This window comes from Diabrotica virgifera, chromosome 5 (genome assembly GCF_917563875.1).
Source record: "Diabrotica virgifera virgifera chromosome 5, PGI_DIABVI_V3a".
NCBI lineage: Eukaryota > Metazoa > Arthropoda > Insecta > Coleoptera > Chrysomelidae > Diabrotica > Diabrotica virgifera.
Window position 1 is genome coordinate 205,966,782 of NC_065447.1, and position 23,267 is coordinate 205,990,048.

General features: G+C 32.6%; 1 protein-coding gene across 3 annotated transcripts in view; it reads left to right on the plus strand.

Moving 5' to 3' along the window:
- LOC114336649 (dynactin subunit 1) overlaps window positions 1-23,267 on the plus strand; it is a 102,529-nt gene that overhangs the window by 19,084 nt on the left and 60,178 nt on the right. The window contains exons 2-6 of one of the 3 annotated variants that reach the window (XM_050650524.1): window positions 3,268-3,389; window positions 6,889-6,915; window positions 11,061-11,108; window positions 17,164-17,341; window positions 19,202-19,432. In XM_050650524.1, coding sequence (XP_050506481.1) covers window positions 3,268-3,389; window positions 6,889-6,915; window positions 11,061-11,108; window positions 17,164-17,341; window positions 19,202-19,432 — 606 coding nt within the window. The remainder of the gene's footprint in view (window positions 1-3,267; window positions 3,390-6,888; window positions 6,916-11,060; window positions 11,109-17,163; window positions 17,342-19,201; window positions 19,433-23,267) is intronic. The other 2 variants (XM_050650525.1, XM_050650526.1) reach the window with 2 other exon arrangements.

Sequence of the window (23,267 nt, forward strand, 5' to 3'; positions counted from 1 at the left end):
CGTGGGAAGATTTTCTCGCATAAGTTTTAATTCATCATCAAACCAAGAAATTGGAGCTTTACTATGAGTTCGCAATTTTTTTAATGGAAAATTGATTTCAGTTAACTTTTGATACATTTCAGTAATAAATTGAGCTAATTCTGTTGCTGTTTTGAGAGAAATGGCTAAGGACCAGTCAACGTTATTTAACGAATGTTTTAACTTCAGTATGCCATTACTCGTTATACGTTTTGTGTATGTATTTGTACTATGATTTTTTTCAGATTTTATTTTTAAGTTAATAAATTGAGCAAGATGATCAGAGATACATGGGTCCACAATTCCACAACCAATTATCCCACTGTCTATGCTTGTTAAGATGTTATCTAAACAAGTTGCTGATCTAGTTATTCTAGTATATTCATTAATATTTATTGTTAAGCCATATTATTAGATATGTCCACTATTACAACGACGCAGCGAACTTTTAAACTCTGCTGCAAAATCACGTTTTTTGACATATCGGGTTTTACCTTAGCACCGCAGATTTCTTCTTCTTCTTAAGGTGCCGTGCATTTCTGAGTAGGCATCCACATTACATTGTCTTGTCAGGTGAGATGTTAGTTAGTCAGGCTTCAAAATTCTGTTTTTAGCAGCATTGCGAAGCATTTCATAGCCCTGTTTCATAGTCCTGTCCATTGGCGATTGGTCCATTACACAGCTATGACATCTTTTTACGTTCCAGACCCCTCTTACCCTCTATTTTTCCTTCTAGTATCAGTTGCTGAAAAGTGTAGTGTTCTCCTTGTAATATGTGCCCAAATTAGGCAGTCTTTTTACTTTGAACATAATTTAAAAAATCCCAATATATGTATCCCAAATACATTTAAATTGCACTATATATGGACGGCCTCAGTGCAAAAGGTATCAAGTCATTTTTCGGATTTTTTTATCATGTGATATTCATTGTTTTACCAATGTCTAGCTCTGTGCAAAGAGAAACAAGTCAACTACCACTGAAAGGCTACATTTTTTATGTGTAGAATGTAACAAGTTAAATATGAAAAATTTAACTTGTGCAAAAGGAAATAAGTGGACTTATTATCTTCAGGGCAGTATTTGAATTTATCACCATAATCACTGCCTGGTTGACTTGTTTCCAATCATTAAAAGTACATAAAGTCATTTTATAATAAATTTAGTATTTTTGTGCCTTAAAGTTGCTGAAAAAAAGAAATAGTACCTGAGTAAGTCTGTGTCAATGGTAACAAGTAAGGAAAATATTGTGCATTTTGTAATAAGTCGAAAAATTTAATTAAATTAAAAGTCCAACTATAAAATTTTTTAAAGTTCAATAAAATCCACTATTTTGTATTGTTTTCTGAAAAAATTTAAAAATTTATTCGAAAAAATCCCAAGAACCGTTGTTTTCGTTTCCTCAAAACCAGGAAATTTGACTTGTTACCTTTTGCACTGAGGCCGTCCATAATATTATTATAGACATATATTTTTACAAGTGAATGGTATTAAATAACAAATTACTCACTCACATATCTTGATCTGCTCCTTCGAGTGCCATCTTCTCAACTGAGGTCAGCAATCATCATAGCTATTCGGACTTATAAAATGGCTCTTCTGAAAAGTTCATTTGATGTACATCTGTACCATTCCCTCGGCTTACGTAGCGTTTTCCTTGGATCTCTCCTTATATAATCAGCTGGAGCAAGCTGTCCCTCTCTACATGTAATATGGCAGAGATATTCCAATGTTCTTGTTTGGATTGTATTTAAGATTTCCATTTCTTTATTCATCTTTCTGAGAACCTCTTTGTAGTTGATTTATTATGTCTATGATATTTTCAGAATCCTTCTATATACACCCATAACTAGGATGATTCCAGTTTTTTCATTTATGTTGCATTCAAGGTCCAAGCTTCCATTAGCCAACTGAATTCTTAGCTCCAACTTTAAATCTCTTGTGCAGAGCACTCTTCTAATTATGTTAAAATTTGCTCTAGCTTTTTCTATTCTGATTTTGATATCCTGGAAGTAATCATTTGTGGAGTTAATCACTGTTCCAAGATATGCATTTCTCCACTTGTTCAACATTGGTTCAGTTTATTAGAAGATTCTCGTTATTTCTTTGAGTTTTCTATATTCTCATAAACTTCGGCTAAGTTGACAGTGTCATCCACATATCTAATGTTGTTAATTGGAACTCCATTTAAGTACCTATATCCCATCTTATCTTGATGATAAAAGCATAAACTGTTTAGGGAATGTTTGCAATCTATCATATTGATTTTTTATGCTATTTATTAAAAAATTCAGCAATCTAAGCAGTATAAGTCCTTTACTGCTTTTGAATCTAGTTTCAGTTTAACAAGCCAATAAATACTTCAATTTTAAGATTGAAGCTTTATTACTCAGGGTTTTGTATATTACTTTTCTAGTTTTTTTCTTGATTGCTTGAAGCAATATAGGTAAGTACAGTTTGTCAAAATTGTTCCTAGTTTTGACAAACTGTATTTATTAACAATTATACTTCACGATTTCTTTAGGGTACTAGTACACTTTAGAAGACCAAAAATAATAATTTTTTACAGACTTTTTTTCTCAGAATCTTTATTAAAAATGAACATAAAACTTTTTACATATTAATATCTAACTCTTAGAGAGTACAAAAAAATGTATCTATTTTCATTTGTGCACGTACCTACACTAGTATTGTAGAGGGCGCAACAGTCGAGGCCTCGAAAAATGATGGCGGACAGTTAATCTCAGGATTAACTGTCCGCCAACAAAAAAGATCGAACTGCATTTGAAAAAGGATTACGTGACAATTTACCACAATTTGACCAAAAAATAAAAAAATAAATATTTTTTAACCATTAAAAAATGAGGTTTTTTCACAAATGTTTTTCAAATTTCCGTAAAATCTTTTTTTTTGCGGAATTTTTCACTAACGGTGGTAAATTGTCACGTAAGAAACCTTCCTTTTTCAAATGCTGTACGATTTTTTATTTCAGAGATCCCAATCCTGAGATTAACTGTCCGCCATCGGAACTACTTTTTTTCGAGGCCTCGACTTTGGCGCCCTCTACAATATTAGTGTACGATCATAAATGAAAAAATATATATTTTTTGTATTGTCTAAGAGTAAGATATTAAAATGTAAAAATTTTTGTGTTCATTTTTAATAAAGGTTCTGAAAAAAATCTTGAAAACATGCTTATTTTTGGTCTTTTAAAGTGTACTAGTGCCTTAACTACTTACTTGTTACTTTTAGTGTGAAGAAAATTACGGAATGTTTGTTAAAGAAAATCAAGTGGTAGCATTGGATCAACATGGAAAACCTGTGCCTGCAAGAGAGCCGCCACCATCTAAAATTGCTAGAAGTAGACAAAGCATGTAAGATTTATGTTTAACTTGTATATAACTTCAGCACTATTGAATTTGCTTCAATCACTTTCTGTTTATTCACAATTTTATAAACTGAAACTGGATAATCATTGTGTTGTGTTTAGTTGTAAGATAAAATGGATGATATTTACACCAGGTAGGATAAGTATTAAAAAAGATCTGAACAATAATAAACTGCCAAGAGAAGAAAGTTGAAAGAAAGAAATGAAGCTGTAACTCTATAATATCATCCAAAACGTATCGAGGAGCGGACATCTCCTATGATCATAACCCAGTTGTTTTGCCTATGAGAATGAAACTAAAGACTGTAAAGAGCTCTAGCTCCAAGAAAATAATCATAGATACCAGGCTACTCATACAAAACAACACATATGTGGAAACGAAATTTAAAATAAACCAGAACCAAAGAAAGTCAAAGAAGATAATGTGGAAACTCTAACTAGTGACCATAAATGGAAAGAAAATTCAGCATGCCCAGCATAAAATGGATGATGATATTTAGACCAGGTAGGATAAGTATTAAAAAAGATCTGAACAATAATAAACTGCCAAGAAAAGAAAGTTGAAACAAAGAAATGAAGCTGTAACTCTATATCATCCAAAACATATCCAGGAGCGGACATCTCCTATGTTCACAAAACCCAGTTGTTTTGTCTATGAGAATGAAACTAAAGACTGTAAAGAGCTCTAGCTCCAAGAAAATCATAGATACCAGGCTACTCATACAAAACAACACATATGTGGAAACGAAATTTAAAATAAACAAGAACCAAAGAAAGTCAAAGAAGATAATGTGGAAACTCTAACTAGTGACCATAAATGGAAAAAAATTCAACATGCCCTAGTGTCAGTTGGAAAATCACTTGGATAATAAAGGGAACCTTGGATGACAGTAGAGATTATTGAACTTATGGAAGACTGAAGAAAATATGAAGCAAAAGACCTGAATAAATACAAAGATATTCAGGAAATCTCCAGAACAAAATCAAGAGGCAAAAGAGAGTTGGCTCTCCAACAGATGCAAGGATATAGAAGATCTGGATAAAAAGTACAATAGCTTCAATTTACACAAAAAAAGAAGTGACAGGTTCTAGAAATAGCGTAAAAACAAATATCCTTAAAAATAATAAAGGGAATATTATTACTAATGTTAAGGAGAATAGACAAGGCGAAAACGGCGGGTCCGTTGGGAAAAATATTTGCATGAGATCTTTCGTGAGACATCCCAGAATAAGGTTCAAGAAGTCGGCCACGTGAAAACTGGTTCAATTTTTTTGAACAATTTTTTTTTAATCAAATTGCAAAAATCAATGTTTTTGGCTCGGATAATTTTTTTTTAGGTTTTTTGGACCATTCTGGATAAAAAAGCTCTATCATAATTTTTCTCTAAAGTTGATCGTTTTCGAGTTATAAGCAATTTAAAATTGAAAAAAAAAACGAAAAATGGCGATTTTCGAGGCTTAATAACTCGGTTATTAAAAGTTATTATTATAAAAATCAGAAAGTGACTAAATCAAAGTTTAATGCCCTTCCTACAAGATCCTGAAGAAATTTTTGTCATTATTTTATTACTAAGCTGTTATTTTTAAGTAATAATAATGAGCGCCATGCACGTGGTAGCCGTAAATGTGAGTGTAAGTAAGATGCACAATTGGACTGCCGGAGTGGCATCTCTCTCGCACTCAACATTTACGGCCGGTTACCACGTACATGGCGCTCAATATTATTACTTAAAAATAACAGCTTAGTAATAAAATAATGACAAAAATTTTTTCAGGATCTTGTATGGGGAGCATTAAACTTTGATTTAGTCACTTTCTGACTTTCATAATAATAACTTTTGACCGAGTTATTAAGCCTTGAAAATCGCCATTTTTCGTTTTTTTCAATTTTTAAATTGCTTATAACTCGAAAACGATCAACGTTAGAGAAAAATTATAAGAGACCTTTTTTATCCAGAATGGTCCAAAAATCTACAAAAAAATTGTCTGGGCCAAAAATATTGATTTTTGCAATTTGATTAAAAAAAAATTGTTAAAAAAAATTTGGCCCACTTTTCACGTGGGTGACTTCTTGAACCTTATTCTGGGATATCTCACGAATGTAATTATGCAAAAAAATCTCATGGAAATATTTTTCCAACGAACCCGCCGTTTTCGCCTTGTCTAGAACAACTATTTCACAATGAGAGAGAAGAACTACTGTCATTACAAACCACAGAGGATACCGAACCACCGATATTGCGAGAAAAAGTCATCTATGCCATCAAAAATACAAAAGATGGCAAAGCTTCTGGACCAGATGATGTACTCATTGAATTATTAAAACTCATTGATGAAGATGTTAATGATGCAATGGTTGAAATCTTAATCAATATATCAGACTGCCAGAATCCCCAGACAATGGCTGCAATCAACCTTTGTAGCAATTCCCAAAAAGTCAAGTGGAACAACCTGCTCAGATCACAGACCAATAGCTTTAATGTGTCAGACACTTTTGAAAAGAATACACAGAATAGTTCAAACTCTTGAATATAAAATTTACACACAATTTGGCTTTAGAAGTGGTATGGCCACAAGAGATGCTTTGTTCGGCTGGAATGTGCTGGCCCAAAGGTGCCTGGGCATGAATCAGGACATGTACTTATGTTTTGTAGACTTTGAAAAAGCATTTGATCAGGTTTGATATAAAAAGATTGTAGATAATATATTAAAAGTCAAAAATGTTGACAGTCATGATATGAAAATTATATCTAATCTATATTGAAATCACTGACAAGGTTGAGAAGAGACCATGATGATACCTTCAATAGAAGATGAAACTTAAAGAGAAAGAAGACAAACTCTTCAAGTAAATAATTAATAAAATTAGATAACAAGTAATACAATTTTGAAAATACCTTATATTTACGTCTACCCAAAAAAATCTGCGAGAAACAACAATAATGACAAGAAAGACAGTAGTAAAATATTTTAACTATGTTGCAAAGGTTAGATAACAGGTTGTTGAAAGAATTTTACTTCATCAGAAAACTATGACAACAAAACTCAAAGGAGTATAATGTCAGTCATTTCCAAAATTAAGATATTCATAAAAGATATTCTCATAAAATATCTTACCATCTGGTAATGGTATACCTATTATTTCTAGGGTTCTCGGTGAAAGAAGTATGTCAATTTAGTCAATTTTCAGGAGAAGCAAAAAACGATAATTTTATTTAAACTAAGGTCAAATAATTTTATTTATTTTATATTACCATATTGACTTGATACCAAGCTAAAGATACAGTCCTTTATAGTCCTTTTTGGCACAAATAATATTTTGATCATTTTTGACATCTTTTTTACCGAGCACCTTAGATTTTTATTTTACATATTTTCAGTTTTTCCATGCATGATTTACATTTTTTTTTTGTTTACTCAAACATTTTTTTTATTCCATTCACCCTGTTTATATCTTTTTCATGCATCTCAACGCTAACACACAGGCCAAACATGAAACCAAAAATTACTACGTAAGTATCATTTAAAGGGATTAACAAAAGGTCACTAACAAATTGTCCAAGTACATGTACAAACTATTTAGCACTCATTTATAGTAGGTAACATTAGTATTGACTTTATAGTTAAATTAAATTGTTCTAAGAAGTTAACACATCATTCAGTGCTTTCAATAATTATGTTTCACTTATTTTCAATAGCTATCTTCTATCTGTATATAATTCTTTGAGTTCCTAAGTTTTTTTAGCTGCTTTAAGAATAGAAATAAGACTTACTGTAACTGCGCTTATTTGTAAATGGTTTTACTAGCAATAGATTATAACAATTGGACAATATATTGGTAATGATAGACACTTATATTGTGCCTGAGCAATACTAATATTTACACTAGTATTTTTAAACTATTCTCCAACATGTTAACGATAATTTATCAGCCTGTATTCCATCATAACCACCATTGTATGAATTCCATTTATACTCATTCCATTTATACCGGAAGTATAAATTTTGACAAACATTCATTTCTCAATAGATATTATTTTCAAGGATATATTTCTTTCAGTTTCAGACTTTCTTGATACACCCCCTCTGATCCACATGATTTTTCCTTTTTTTTTTTTGTTTTGCTAATAGCTCACTTCTCGAAGAATTGAAAAATCTTTACAACGAATGCCTTCACAGAGGAGAAGTCCCAGATGATTGGAAAGACAGTTTGACAGGGGAGATCTGAAGAACTATAGGCCAAACTCCCTGCTGCCCCAAATGTACAAACTGTTTATGAGAGTAATAACTAATAGATTAACATCGAAGCTTGATAGCCATCAACCGGTAGTTAACTATCAGCAGGCAGGATTCCGAAAGAGTTACAGTACAGCGGATCATCTTCTTACAGTCAGAACACTAATAGAGAAAGCCAATGAATATCACTTGAACTTATACATTGGCTTCGTTGATTATGAAAAGGCATCATATCGGCATCAATCGACTCCATAGAACTTTGGGCAATAGAGAGAGCTATGAAATACTGCAGGATAGATTCCCGATACATAATGCTCATACATGATATTTACAAGAAAGTTAAAATGAAAATTCAAATAGATGAGAAAACCATAGCTATAATAATCAACAGAGGAGTTCGCCAGGGAGACGTTATCTCACCAAATCTATGCACACTGGGACTGGAAGACGTGTTCAAAGACATTACCTGGGCAGATAAAGGAATAAATGTTAATGGAAGAAAACTGAGTCATTTGAGATATGCTGACGACATTGTAATATTCGCTACAAGTGTCGAAGAATTACAGACCATGATGAGGCAACTATTTCAAGCTTCGGAAAAAGTAGATCTTAAGATGAACTTGGAAAAAACAAAAATAGTGACTAATACACCGAACATTAGAAAAATAACGTTGAACAACATAAATTTAGAAACAGTAAGCGAGTACATCTACCTGTAACAGATAATGAAAGACCAGTGGCGTGCTGGAACTTTTCAAGCGGCCCGGTGATTTTATGGAAAAGCGGCCTCCCCTCCTTATTTTACCTTCTTTTATCAGAATATTTTATTCGTTATTCCTAAAATCAAAAAAACAAAAATATAAATTATTTTTATAGTCTATTAACGCTCGGTTTCATAATCAGTTAAAGTGGACTTTAAATTTTAAGTTGATACCTTTATCAATTCATGCAATTCATATGGGTAAATGTCAACGTTAAAGGAACTTTAGTTAATGTTCACTTTAAGTTGATTATGAAACGGGCGTTATGTATATGGTCTTATTTACTTACCTACTTAACTTGTATTTTACAATTAAAAAAATTTTAATTTTTTTGAAATGTTTATTAATAGATATTATTAGCAAAATTAACATTCGATTAGAAATTAAAAAAAATTAAAGGCACTCGTGGGAGTGCCGACAGAAGTGAAAACTTCTTATAGTATATAAATTACAAGCTCAATGCTTTTACCCCATCCTAAAAGAAGTGCTATACCTACATATATCATATACGATATCATACGCGATGCGTATGCCCTATGCTATTTATGTATACATACACATAATTTATATATGTACAAAATTTATTTCAGCGAAGTGATGACGGTCGCAAATTCAATACTTTTTCACATTTTCACCATCCAAGAAGTGCACAATGTCGCTCAAGAAGTTTTCACTTCAAATATTTATTTCGTCGAAGCGATTACGGCCCTAATTCAATACTTTTCTTCCATACAAAAAGTGCACAACGTCCCTCAAGAAGTTTCCACTTCAAAAATTAATTTCATCGAAGCGATGACGGTCGCTAATTTAATGCTTTTTTCCATCGAAAAAGTGCACAACGTCCCTAAAGAAGTTTAACTTCAAATATTTATTTCGTCGAAGCGATGACGGTCCTTAATTCAATACTTTTCCCCCATCCAAAAAGTGCACAACGTCTCTCAAGAAGTTTTCACTTCGCGAATTTATTTCATCGAAGCGATGACGGTCGGGATGACGGTCGATAATTTAATACTTTTTTCCATCCAAAAAGAGCACAACGTCCCTAAAGAAGTTTTTACTTCAAATGTTTATTTCGGCGAAGCGATGACGGTCGCTTATTTATTACTTTCTCCCCATCCAAATTTAATAATTTTCCCCATCCAAGAAGTGCACATGTGCACAACGACCCTCAAGAAGTTTCCACTTCAAAAATTTATTTCTTCGAAGCGATGACGGTCGCAATGACAGTCGCCAATTTAATACTTTTTCTCATCCAAAAAGTGCACAACGTCCCTAAAGAAGTTTTCACTTCAATACATATACGTACAAAATTTATTTCGCCGAAGAGATAACTTATGTATAGATAATTTATGTATAGATACACATAATAATATATAGATACGTACAAAATTTATTTCGTCGAAGAGACGACGGTCGCTATGGCGGTCGCGAAATAAATCTTTTTTTCCCCATCCTAAAATAGGTTTTACATTTATTTTAAATTTAAATACTTCTATGCAATTTATATACATATAAAAATAATATATAGCATAAGCGATGACGGTCGCAATGACGGTCGCGAATTCAATGCTTTTTCCCCTATCCAAAAATCGCACAACGTCCCTAAAGAAGTTTTCACTTCAAAAATATTTTTTTTAATTACATCTAAAATTTTTTGTGAACCTATTTGACCAGCCTTAAGAGGCCGCGGCCTCTCGGTGATTGCACCGATTCATTTATATGGCCAGCACGCCACTGTGAAAGACAAAGAAAATCAAACTGCCGAAATTACCAGAAGAATAAGGTTAGCGTGGACAGGATTTGGAAAACTGAGTTGGATCTTGAGAAACACTAAAATAGAACAATATTTGAAAATCAGAGTTTACGATCAGTGCACCCTCTCTATACTGACGTATGGTTCACAGACGTGGACACTCACCAAAGCCAATATGGATAAAATAGTTAAGACTTATAGACAAAAAACAAACAAATGGATTAGAAGCAAAACCAAAGTAAAAGACACAGGAGAACATGCTGTCAAATTAAAATGGGGCTTTCTCGAATCATAGTTTACAATGTATTAACTTTGGAAATCATGATTTGGGATTTACAAAGTGTATATATACATTGTAAATTATGATTCGGGTGTGCTCCTAGTAGCATTTAACGTATCTTGGTTTGTTTATTTCTACGGCATCTTGATTGTAAATTCAGTATAGGTTGAATTTTTCGAGTAATTTACGAAACCACCTCCGATTTCACTAAGATTTATCAAAGATGTCACAATACTATTGATTCAAGTATTAGTGGAACAGCAATTTACTCACTTTAGAAAGGGTATTTTTATGTGGATTTACTTCCTTTTACATTTTTTTTACTGACAAATTGTTAGTGTGTATTGTTGCTTTTTCCAATGTTTACACTTTTTATATATTTTCTTCTATTGGTGTGTTAATTTATGAGAGCAGAATATATAACAATTTAATTATTGTTTCTTAAAGTTTTAACAATATGTAGGGTAAATTTTCTGTGGTATATAATATTTTCCCGAATTACAATAAATTCGACATGTATCCTAATAATTGTTTACTTTTTATTGCAAATAAATATATTGAATCATCAGAAAGTCAATATTTATGTTCATGTTGTAACTGAATATCTTTTCATGCTTTCTAATAAAGGGTACGTAGAAAAACTTCACCTCAGGGATCTACTCTTTCAGCTTCCAGGTATTGTAACTAGTAATCATAAGTGCTTGTGTAGATATATTACCTTATTTGTGTTTATACTTTAATTTTTCTTATACTAATTACTTTTTTGTATTTATGTAGTAGTGTTTATTATGTTTTCTGTGTACATTTTACTAAAAGTAATCACAACACAAATAGAAAACAATCAACGATGCTTTGGTTACTTAATTCTTTCAAATTTTGTGAATAGAAAATTTTTTATTATATTGAAAAAGTCTGATATGTTTCATTTCATTGGATTCATTCATTTTTTATGTGACTCTACTTGAGAAAAACTTTTTTTGTTTAAATTTATTCAATATTTGTTTTTGACAATTATTATCTACATTCAAAGTTTTAATCAAAAGACACTCATGATATAAAATATAAAACAATGAAAACAAAAAAAAAACAAATATTTATCTATAAAAGTTGTGATTACTTGTTTTACTTTACTATTAACTCTTTTTCTTGTATGTGATGTGATATTTAAAAATAGAAATAAAAGTTTCCAATATGATTTAAAGAGATTGCAGAAATAAAAAATAACTTTTATAACAACAAAATAATAATTATTGTTGTCAAATTATTCTTGAAAATAATACATTGTCGTATAAATAAAAAACTGGAAGAGGAACCAGATGATAGTCAATTTGGGTTCAGAAACGGACTAGGAAACAGAAATTTAATATGATAGCTCAAAGGTGCGAGGATATGAATATGGATGTGGATGTTTGTTACGTTGATTTTGAAAAAGCATTTGATAAAGTAAGACATGAAAAATAGTCCGAATTCTAAAGACAAAAGAGCCTTAAGAATAATAACAATTTACTGAAATCAAAGAGCACAAATTGTAATAGATAACGAACCCAGTCCAGAAATTGAAATCAGGAGGGAAGATAGGTAAGGATGTGTTATGTCTCCATTACTGTTCAATGTATGTAATGAATCCATTTTTGGAGAAGCATTACTACTATCTGAAGGTGGAGGAAAAATAATTAAAGAAAGATCTATTAACAACATAAGATATGCAGATGACACCATGATTATGGCAAGCTCTGCTGAACAATTCCTATTACTACTAAACAAAACAGTTTCTGTGAAGAATATGGACTAAAAATGAACATGAAGAAGACTAGAATATATGATAATAACGAAGAAAACAAATATATAAACAAGCATACATTTGGATATTGTACCGATAGAAAGGGTTGATAACTACAAATACCTGGTTACCCGAATTTCAGAAAATAATGATCAAACAACAGAAATCAGGGCCAGGATAGAAATGGCAAGAAATGCGATTGTCAAAATGGTCTAAGCTAAGAGAGCAACGTTTTCGAGAAACTATTTTAAGACAGCTAATTCTTTCATATATTGTTCCCTATGCTTCCTCGAACACCGTACCGGCCATCTGGCTGCTGATACAGGTTGCGTTCATTACTGCGCAGCACAGCTGTACAGGTAAAATACAAAATCAGGGTGATTGATTAGTGTGATAAAGCTTAGTAGATTCCGCTATAGTAATAGATAGTAATAAAAGTTAATAACAAAACTTATAGCCAACTTTGAGCTTCACATTACAAAATTAGTTAGAATGTTACAGGGTGTTCGATATCATAGTGGCAGGCCAAACTTATGTTTTTTTTAAATGGAACACCCTATATTTTATTTTACATTCGAAATCCTGTTAACTTCTCCATCACAAAAATATAAAGGTTTGTTATGTTATACAGGGTATTTACAAAGTTATAACCAATGTTCTACGAAAATCGTAATAAGTTCAGCTCCCTGTATAAATAAAAATAAGCACAACAGCAATGGTTTATTGGTGCCATATTTTTTTTTATTGTCAAAATTTATAAAAATGGTTGATATTGCTAATTTTCTTTATATCGAATACAGGATGAGTCAAGTACATTATTTTCTCAGTAATTTTAAATAGAACACCTTAATTAATAATTTGCTCTGAAAAATGAAAATATCTCGAAAACTAACAAATTTAGGGATAGGGAATATTACACAAGAATTAAAGTACGGTAATGATACTTTTCGATGGTGATATAAAATACAGGGTGTTCCATTCAAAATTTCTGAGAAAAGAATGTACTTGCGTTTTGACTCACCCTGTATTCGATATAAGGAAAATTAGCAATATCGACCATTTTTATAAATTTTGACAATCAACAAAAAATATAGCACCAATAAACCGTTGCTGTTGTGCTTATTTTTATTTATACAGGCAGCTGAACTTGTTACGTTTTTCATAAAAAATTGGTTATAACTTTGTAAAAGCCCTATATAACATAACAAACCTTTATATTTTTGTGATGGGAAAGTTAAGAGAATTTCGAATATAAAATAAAATATAGGGTGTTCCATTTAAAAAAACATAAGTTTGGTTTGCCACTATGTTATCGAACACCCTGTAACATTCTAACTAATTTCGTAATGTAAAGCTGAAAGCTATCTACAATTTTTGTTATCAACTTTTATTGCTATCTATTACTATAGCGGATCTACTGAGCTTTATCACACTCATCAATCACCCTGTATATTGAATTTAAATTATTTTAGGACGAGACATTTGTTTGTCATTACTTTTTAAACCACAAAAATGTCTGGCAATTATAGTTCATATTTCTAATAATGTTTAAAAAGTAATGACAAAATAATTTTTCGTCTTACAATAATTTTAAATTCGATATGTTTACCTGTACAAATGTGCTGCGCAGTAATGAACGCAACCTGTATCAGCAGCCAGATGGCCGGTACGGTGTTTGAGGAAGTATAGGGAATAATATATTAAAGAACCAGTTGTCTTAAAATAATTTTTTTTCCGACGTTGCTAGCTCTTGGTCCAAAATGAAAACAGTTCTCTGCAACAAAGACCTTAGATTAGGATTAACAGCTCTGAAATGCTACTTGTTCTCGATACTGCAACATGGACTTGTAAGCTGGACATTAAAGCAAGAACACATAAATAAGCTACATAGTCGGAGAGATAGAAGCGGATTTTGCTCGTGATAAGTAATATGGAGAAACTATATGGGGATATGTTGAATCAGTGTACATGACTTTCCCCTACGGGCGTAAACCAGAGTGGGGGACGAGGGTAGTTATAAGGGGTCAAAGTCGCGGTTTTTATTATTTTTTTTTGTTGCGCTTATGATCGAGATAGTTCACCAAAATTTGGGAATAAATAGATCATTACGTAACTAAGCAAAATCTTCAGGGGCGGATCGCTGCGTGGGAGACAAGGGGGTGGCGGGCAGGAGTGAATATCAAAATTATAAGTGTTTTTTTTTTGTGACGCTCATGATCGACCTAGTGCACAAAAATTTGGGAATAAGTGGATCATGACTAGTGTAACCAACTAGTCCGAAAAATCCGGGACATTGCCCGAATTACGAAGTCGTGTCTCGGCGTCCCCGAGAAGGCTTTCTGGCCATCCGATTTTTCAACGTTTTGGTAAAACTTTATTTTGAAATTTTGAATACATTATTCTTCTAAGAATAATTCACGTCAAATTGAATTGGTGGGATGAAGAAAAGTAGACAATTTCTAGAGTGCAATATTAATACCACATCCAAAACTTATGCAACATCAATTGATTTTTCTAATTTTTCCTTTTTTGAGAACGAATTCCGGATTGGAAGTCGAAACGTCAAAAACTAACCAAAATGTAATTTTCAATATTGTAATATCATTGTCAACATAAAATTCATCAATAAAATAATATTAAAGTTCTATATTTACAAAAAATGGCCCAATTTTCATTAAAAAGTCCCGGATTTAATGTATTTTTTCAGCCTTGTCCCGAGTTCGACTGATTTGGAATTGGTTACACTAATCATGACGTAACTAAGCAAAATCTCCAGGGGCGGAACGCTGCGTAGGGGTCAAAGGGGTGGTGGGTAGGGATGAATTTAAAAATTATGAGGGGTTTTTTTATGACGCTCATGATCGAGATAGTGCACAAAAAGTTGGGAATAAGTAGATCATGACGTAACTAAGCAAAATTACCAGGGCGGAACGCTGCGTGGGGGACAAAGGGATGGTGGGCAGGGGTGAATGTAACAATTATAAGGGTTTTTTTGTGACGCTCATGATCAAGATAGTGCACCAAAATTTGGGAATAAGTGGATCATGACGTAACTAAGCAAAATTTCCAGGGGCGGAACGCTGCGTGGGGGTCAAAGGGGTGGTGGGTAGGGGTGAATTTAAAAATTATGAGGGGTTTTTTTGTGACGCTCATGATCGAGATAGTGCACCAAAAGTTGGGAATAAGTAGATCATGACGTAACTAAGCAAAATTACCAGGGCGGAACGCTGCGTGGGGGACAAAGGGGTGGTGGGCAGGGCTGAATATAACAATTATAAGGGTTTTTTGTGACGTTCGTCCTTAATCGTTATACATTCCCGTATAGTTTGTCCATATTACTTATCACGAGCAAAATGCGCTCCCAGCTCTTGGACTAACAGTCATTCATAAATAATAAAAATAAGAAAGTTACAATATCTGAAACATCTAATGAGGGGACAGCGATATGAAATGCTGAGACTGATAATACAGGGAAACATAGGATGAGGAAGAAGTATAGGAAGGAGGAGAGTGTCGTGGTTGAAGAATTTAAGGGACTGGTTTAAATGCAATTCCATTGAACTTTTCAGAGAAGCGGTAGATAGAGTAAAGATAGTGATGATGATATCCAACCTCCGATTGGGAGACGGTATTTAAAGAAGAAGAATAGCATATTATTATGTATGCTATTTATAATTTTTTGAATTGCATCGTACATAGTCCTGTCGCCAGGGGAGGTACAACGGCCTCCTTTATTCAGATGGACTTACCCAAGTTTTTTTTATGTATTTTGTTTTGACCCGTAGAACACGAATTTTTTGGGTAACAGTTTATCCGGATGTCGATAAGATTGTTATAAAAAAGAACTTGAGAAATTACATAACAGCGATTTCTCCCTAAACAAAACATTTTTTGGGTCATTCTAAGCAAAAAATGTTCTAACAAGTTTTTTCGTAGGATGCATAGTTTTCGAGATAAACGCGGTTTTACTTTAAAAAAATCGAAAAATTGCAATTTTTGACCCCGAATAACTTTTGATTAAACAAGAAACAAGCAATTCTGCTTGCCTCATTTGAAAGTTCAAGTCAAATTATATCAGTTTTAATTATTTGCATTGCTAAAAATTTATTTTTTTATTATTAAACAGAGCTATAAACGCATAGTGTTTGAGTGATGTTTTCAATGATCTCCCATTTAAAATCGAATGAGTAGGTAGAGTAGGTACAAGTGCAAGCGAGGCAATTTCTACGTAGCATGCATTAAAACACATGTATTGTCCACGGGAAACACAATGTGTTTATGGCTTTGTTTAACAATAAAAAAATAAATTTTTACAAATGCAAATAATCAAAACCAATATAATTTGACTTGAACTTTTAAATACGGTAAGCAGAATTGCTATTTTCTTTTTTAATCAAGCAATTTTTTTAATTTTCGGGTTCAAAAATTGCAATTTTTCGATTTTTTTAAAGTTCAACCGCGTTTATCTCGAAAACTATGCATTTTACGAAAAAACTTGTAAGAACATTTTTTGCTTAAAATGACTCAAAAAATAAAAAAAATGTATTGTTTTACGAGAAATTGCTGTTATGTAATTCCTCAAGTTCTTTGTTTATAACAATCTTATCGACATCCGGATCAACTGTTACCCAAAAAATTCGTGTTCTACGGGCCAAAATACATAAAAAAACTTGGGTAAGGCCATCTGAATAAAGGAGGCCGTTGTACTCCCCTTGGCTACAGGACTAACATTTTCATAACAAGATGTTTGATTAGTTTAGTGTTATGCGAATTATACACTTTTATGTTAATGGTAAGTATATAAATGTAAAACAGATCGAAGCATTTTTAAAATATTTTGACCAAATACAAGAAGGAAACTTTTCATTATATTCTTAACTATATTTAAAACTAACTGCTCCAGTTAATGATTTTGTACATATGACATAAAGTGAATCACTTGGTTTTTAGTTCAAGAATGTCATTGGCAAGCAGTAGGCATTCCTTAGCAGGAAGCCGGCAGTCATTGTCTGGTAGTCGGCAGTCTTTGAGCGGTAGTAGGACGCACTTAGAATCACCGACAGTTGATAAACAGCCAGACCCGAATGAATCTCAAAGTCAAGTTCCGAAAAGGGCGTCGTTTGTCGAGGTAAGGGGTTTGATTATGTAATTTAGTCCATTCACTCACGGTAAACTATTGCAAAACTTCCGAATTTTAAAGAACCGCTTGGATTGACATGAAATTTGGCATACACATAGCTAACATATCAAAGAAAAAAAATATATTGTGTCGATGTGTGCTTTTACCCTGGGGGTGATGTTACCAAGAAAGACGCTTTCTCTGTAACAGCTATAGTTAACTTAAAGAAAACAGGAACAAATAAAAGTCAGACCATAGAGATTTGAGACTTCTCTGGGGTGGGTTAGAAAACATAAGAAGGAATCATTTTAGTCTGGCCTAAAATGATTTATTCAAAGTAGATTTTAGGAATATCTAATTACAGTGCGCCACCAAAAATATGTGTATATAACTTTATTACCAAAACAAATGTTATTTATTATAAACATCAATATAATATATCGTTACAATGTTTGAAATGAAAGAGAAAAACACTTGATAAAAAGTCACCTCGAAGAGGTTTCAACTGAAGTACCTAAATTCCCTAAGAGCTCTTTACATTATTTTAAAATAAAACTGTTGAATAATAATTTTGATATGACTTTAATGAAGTAATAAAATATTATCTATCTTAGGAACAGATTGACTAGTAAGATATTGAAGTGTCTCTCAAATAAAAAAAAGAATAGTCTTTTCTACGCGAAATAAGTGATGTAAATAATTTCACTAACCTTTAGTTTCAAAACTTGAACGTCTTCACACCATCAACATTCTTACAAACAACCAATAGAAAAAGTTGCATCCAACAACCTCATTACTGCATTTCGGCAAACATCAAATCGGAATAAATATGCGACTTCAGCGGACAAAGGTCTCCAACTAATATTTAAAATACATATAATTCACAGCCTATATACCAAATTCTGGAAGATCTATGCGGTGGCAACACGTGGTTTTTTCTTCGTACAAAAAATATAGCTAACGAAGGCTTCACAGAGACTAGATTCTATAATCCACATCCAACAGGGAATCGGAAAACTAAGTCCATACGATATTCCATAAACTGAAGTAATCTTTAGAATAATCCAAAATATAATTTGTGATAATACGGCCTTTTGATCGAAGGCTGATCGGTTTTCTTAAAAAACCATGCTTTTACTTTAAGCAATCAACGAAGACAAGACCTCAAATTAATTATCTATTTCGCACCTGACAGAAACCTTGAACTTGGCCCAATCAAAATAAAATGTAGGTATGTACTATTCCCGTTACTATTTAAACATTAAATAGGCCTAATAGCTATACAACTTGTTATACATCTTATCAAGACTTGATATTCATGATGAATTATACAAGAACTTTGAGAAAAACACCTTTGAACCGTAACAGTGAGTTTCACCCCTTCTCGGAGGTAAAAAAATATACGTTCAAAATAACCCCGGAAATGGATAAACTGACTAATTCTAAGCAACTTTTATATTTTTCTACTTTTCAGAGAGTATACTTTTCTTATTCTACTTAAACAGAGAGAGGAGCGAAAACATAAGAAGAGCATGCAACTTAGAAGACGTAAATGGATGGGTGACAAAACGGAAACAGGAGTGGAACGAACACATTAGTAGAATGGCAGAGGATAGGATAGTGCGAATAGCACGAGATAAGTCACCAAATGGACGAAGAAGTATTAGCAGACCAAGAAGAAGATGGTGCGATAATTTAAACAATTTAGGAGGATAATATTGAAGAAGAAACAGGCTTCAAAGCCTACGTGTCAGTAACTTTGAAAGTCTTCTTTAGACTAACGTTTCTTACTTATTCAAACAAGTTAATATAGTCAAACCTTGATATATGAACGTAATAATATGTTTTTAAATTTAATATGTTTTTCAGACTGGTTTTGTGGAAACGTTAAAACCGCAGTTTACACCCGGGCAGGCAATGACTACAGCTCCTACTCCAGTGACATCAATGGATGAGAAAATAAGCAACCTTCAGCTCCAGCAAGAGTTAGAAAATAGAAGTCAACAAATAGTTGATTTAGGAGAGAAATTAGACACATTAAAGATCAAGAGGCAAGAGGATAAAGAGAGACTCAAGAACTATGAGAAATTAACTATACAGGTAAGAGGTCATGTAACAAAGCAGGATCATATTTTACTACTTGTATTCGTCTTTATGTCTTTACTAACTTAGCACCTGTGCTTTTGTCGTATATTATTCATAGAACGTTGGCCATTTGCCAGGCGGCGCGCCGTGTCGTAAATATGAAATTCCCTACCCAGTATGTCCTGCTCGGGGTATCTACTTGTACTCATGATACTATAAATAACAAAATAATATATTGCGCATCTCGAAGAGAAGGGAGTCGTGACGTAACTGGAGACCCAAGTTCGTAATGGTTCGTAATGTCCGAATGATTTCCGATTAGTTTGAATTGCTCGCGGTTGTATAGTCCAGGCTGTATGGTCGCCCCCGTTAGGTAAATTATTCCGATTCGATTTTTTTTGCACAAACTAAAAAAAAGTTCTGTATAACAAATCCACAGGGTGCCGAGAGGTGCCGCGGTCAGAAAATTGTTTAAACAATTTTTTTAAACAAATTCAAAAAATTAATTTTTTCAATTCGTTCAATTTTCTTAGATTTTTAGGTCATTATAAGCAAAAAAGGTCTCTTGTGGTAGGGGATCAAAGTATGCTGAATATGCAGTCACTCGAGCGTTATGGGGACCTATTGGGTTGTGAAGAGTAGGTCCTAAAACCAAAAAAAGTTAAGTAAAGTTATCCATTTTAGTGGGGACTTTCCATTTTTGATTTAATTTTCCATTTCCAACAATCGTTTTTTTAGATTATAGCGCCATCTATCTATAATTCGAAAAAATGTCTCGAATAAAAGTTACTTATTTTTACATAAGTAATTCACATCTGCAATAAAAAATGGGGGCTCCCATTTAAGATTTTAAAGTAACCTCCAACCCCTTCTCCGTGGGAAGTCATGTTTGGTATTATTCGATAGATTTTTGAAATATATTGAGCACGTATTTTTTAGTTTTTCGATCTGTCATTTATTTTGCGAAATATTCGCTTTCTTCTTGTGAAACTTTGGGACTCACCCATTTCCTTACGCTTCGCTCAAATGGTCAGATTTTTGAAATATACACTGTTTTGCTAGTACTTACTTACCTTATCTTAATTTGACGATTTCGAGTTTTTCTAAGGATAGATTTTTTTTTCGGCCCCTCCTTAACGAACTCCCTGCATTAAGAGCCAATATATGGTAGAGGTACATTTTCAGGGTGCAAGGTTTCTCCCCATGTAATAATCTGACGCGATCGAGTAACTGCAAAAATCCCCTCTTGGGCCATTGTAATTTTTCTCTAAAATTTATTTTTGTCGAGTTATACGAGTACGCAATTTAATATTTGAAAAAAAAATCGACATTTTCAAGGCTTAATAACTCGGTTAAAAATTATTACTATGAAAGTTAGAATGTGACCAAATCAAAGTTTAAAGTCCACCCTACAAGATCCTGAAGAAATGTTTGTGATTATTTTATTACTAAGCTGTTATTTTTAATTATTAACAATGAGCGCTAACTGCATATAGGCGGCCGTCAAATGTGAATGCGAAAGAGTGCACCTTTCCGGCCGTCTAATGGTGCATTCTCACTTGTACTCACATTGACGGCCGCCTCACTTAGTGCTCATGGTTAACAATTAAAAATGTCAGCTCAGTAATAAAATATGTGACTAAATTTCTTCAGGATCGTGTAGTGGGGGCTTTCAACTTTGATTCCGTCACTTTTTGACTTTCATAATAATAATTCTTAATCGAGTATAACTCAACAACAGTCAATTTTAGAGAAAAATTACAAGAGACATTTTTGGCTCATAATGACCCAAAGAATCTAAAAAAGTTATACGAAGTGAAAAAATTGATTTTTTGAATTTGTTTAAAAAAATTGTTTAAACAATTTTCCGACCGCGGCACCTCCCGGCACTCTGTGTATTTGTTATAAGGAACTCTTTTTAAGTGAGTTTGTGCAACAAAACCGAATCGGAATATGTTACCTAACGGGGGCGACGATAAAGCTTGGACTATAAGCTAACAAGAATTCAAATTCCGGTGACCAGTTACGTCATGCGATGCGCGAACTCGGACGTATTTGCGCTACGGGAAGATCCTATCTTGGTATTTATAGTATTATGCTTTTTCCACCTACCTCTACCGAAAGTATACTTTTCCAGACCTGATTGTAGGGAGCAAAGTTGTACTTTTCCTCCCTAGGAAGGAAAATATTTTTCTTCCCTAGGGAGGAAAAGTAAAAGTAACGTCATGGTATTTAATTCATGAAGTATAACTTATTGACGCCCTGTACAATATCTATTTTCTATTACGTAAGTATCTATACATTTTAACGTTTATTTAAAAACACTGTATTTTGCAGAATGGTAAAAAACAGTAAATTGTTATTGTGATTTAGCAATGTTTACATTAATAATTTGACTTATATTTGACAGTTGACAGTTATATTGTACCTACTTGTTAGTTTCTTAGAATATAAAATAAATCAGGAAGGAGTACAATGCGAAATGACTACGAGTCAGGAAGGAGGTTGCAAATGACGATCAGCTGTCAGATTTACTTTCTATCTCCAGTGACGTACCTTTGAAAGAGGGAAGAAAAGAAATTCTTAACGATTTTATTACATCTTTGATGTTAAACAAACAGCTACAGATCAAGATAAAATACGTATTAATATAATATTTTGTTGAAAAGTCAGTTAAATAACATTTTATTATATTAATAACTTCAGTTAATTGATTGCATATACAGGAGCTTTACCAGATGGTACGCCTATGCACACAGCTGATCCAATACACAAACACCTTCTACCTCGTTGACAAAAACTTATGAGTCATCCACAGACGTTCAAGATGGCCGGTTCCGCTAGAAATTTAAGGTGTTGTTGATATATGAAAGACTCCTTCCTGTTTTTTTATATTCTAAGGTTAGTTTTAGTTCTAATAAATTTTGTTGGTTAGTTACATAAATAAATTAAGTAAAAATGAAGAAAATGACTTGTTATTTGAGGAAGGTGGAAAAACCATATGTATAACATGGGAGTAAAGTGCCTTTTCCTCCCTTGTTATACAAATAGCTATTACTCAGGTCCGAGTTCACGTCCCGCGTACAACTTCAAAAGCGAAATGAGACATATTATCCTATGCTGTTGTCTCATTTGCTCATTTTACTCTAACTTCTTCTTCTAGTTTCATGACCGTTATACAGTGTGTCTGCGTAACTTGGAACCATATGGGATACATTTTTAATATCAATTTTACGAAAAAAAGTTATTCTTCATAAAGTGCTCTGCGTAGTCTAAAACCTAAGATGCAATCATCAGATATCAAATTTTATCAATAATATATGAGGTATGTCCAAAAATATGAATTTCGCTCAAGAGTAAAGTGCCTTTATATTTCACAATATCAAAAATTGTTATTAAGGAAAGTTGTTTGTAATTAAAAATTATGTTATAATATGCATTTACACTCTTCTAATTGAAAAAAAATTTTTGAAAATTTTCACCAAATTATGGATACCTAACGTCATTTTTATTTAAGATTATTTTGCAAAAAAAAGTTATTCTTTATAAAAATGTCTGAATAGTCAAAAAACTACGATGCAATCATGAGATATCAATTTTTGTCAATTTTATACGAGGTATGTCAAAAAATATGAATTTCGATCAAGAGTAATACCTTTATAGTTCACCATATTTCAACTAGAAGGATGCAATTGCATATTGAAACATAGTTTTTAATTCTAAACAACTTTTTATAATAACAAATTTCAATATTGTGAAAAATAAAGGTACTTTATTCTTCAGCGAAATTCATATTTTTTGACATACCTCGTATAAAATTGACAAAATTTAATAATTTTATCTTAGTTGT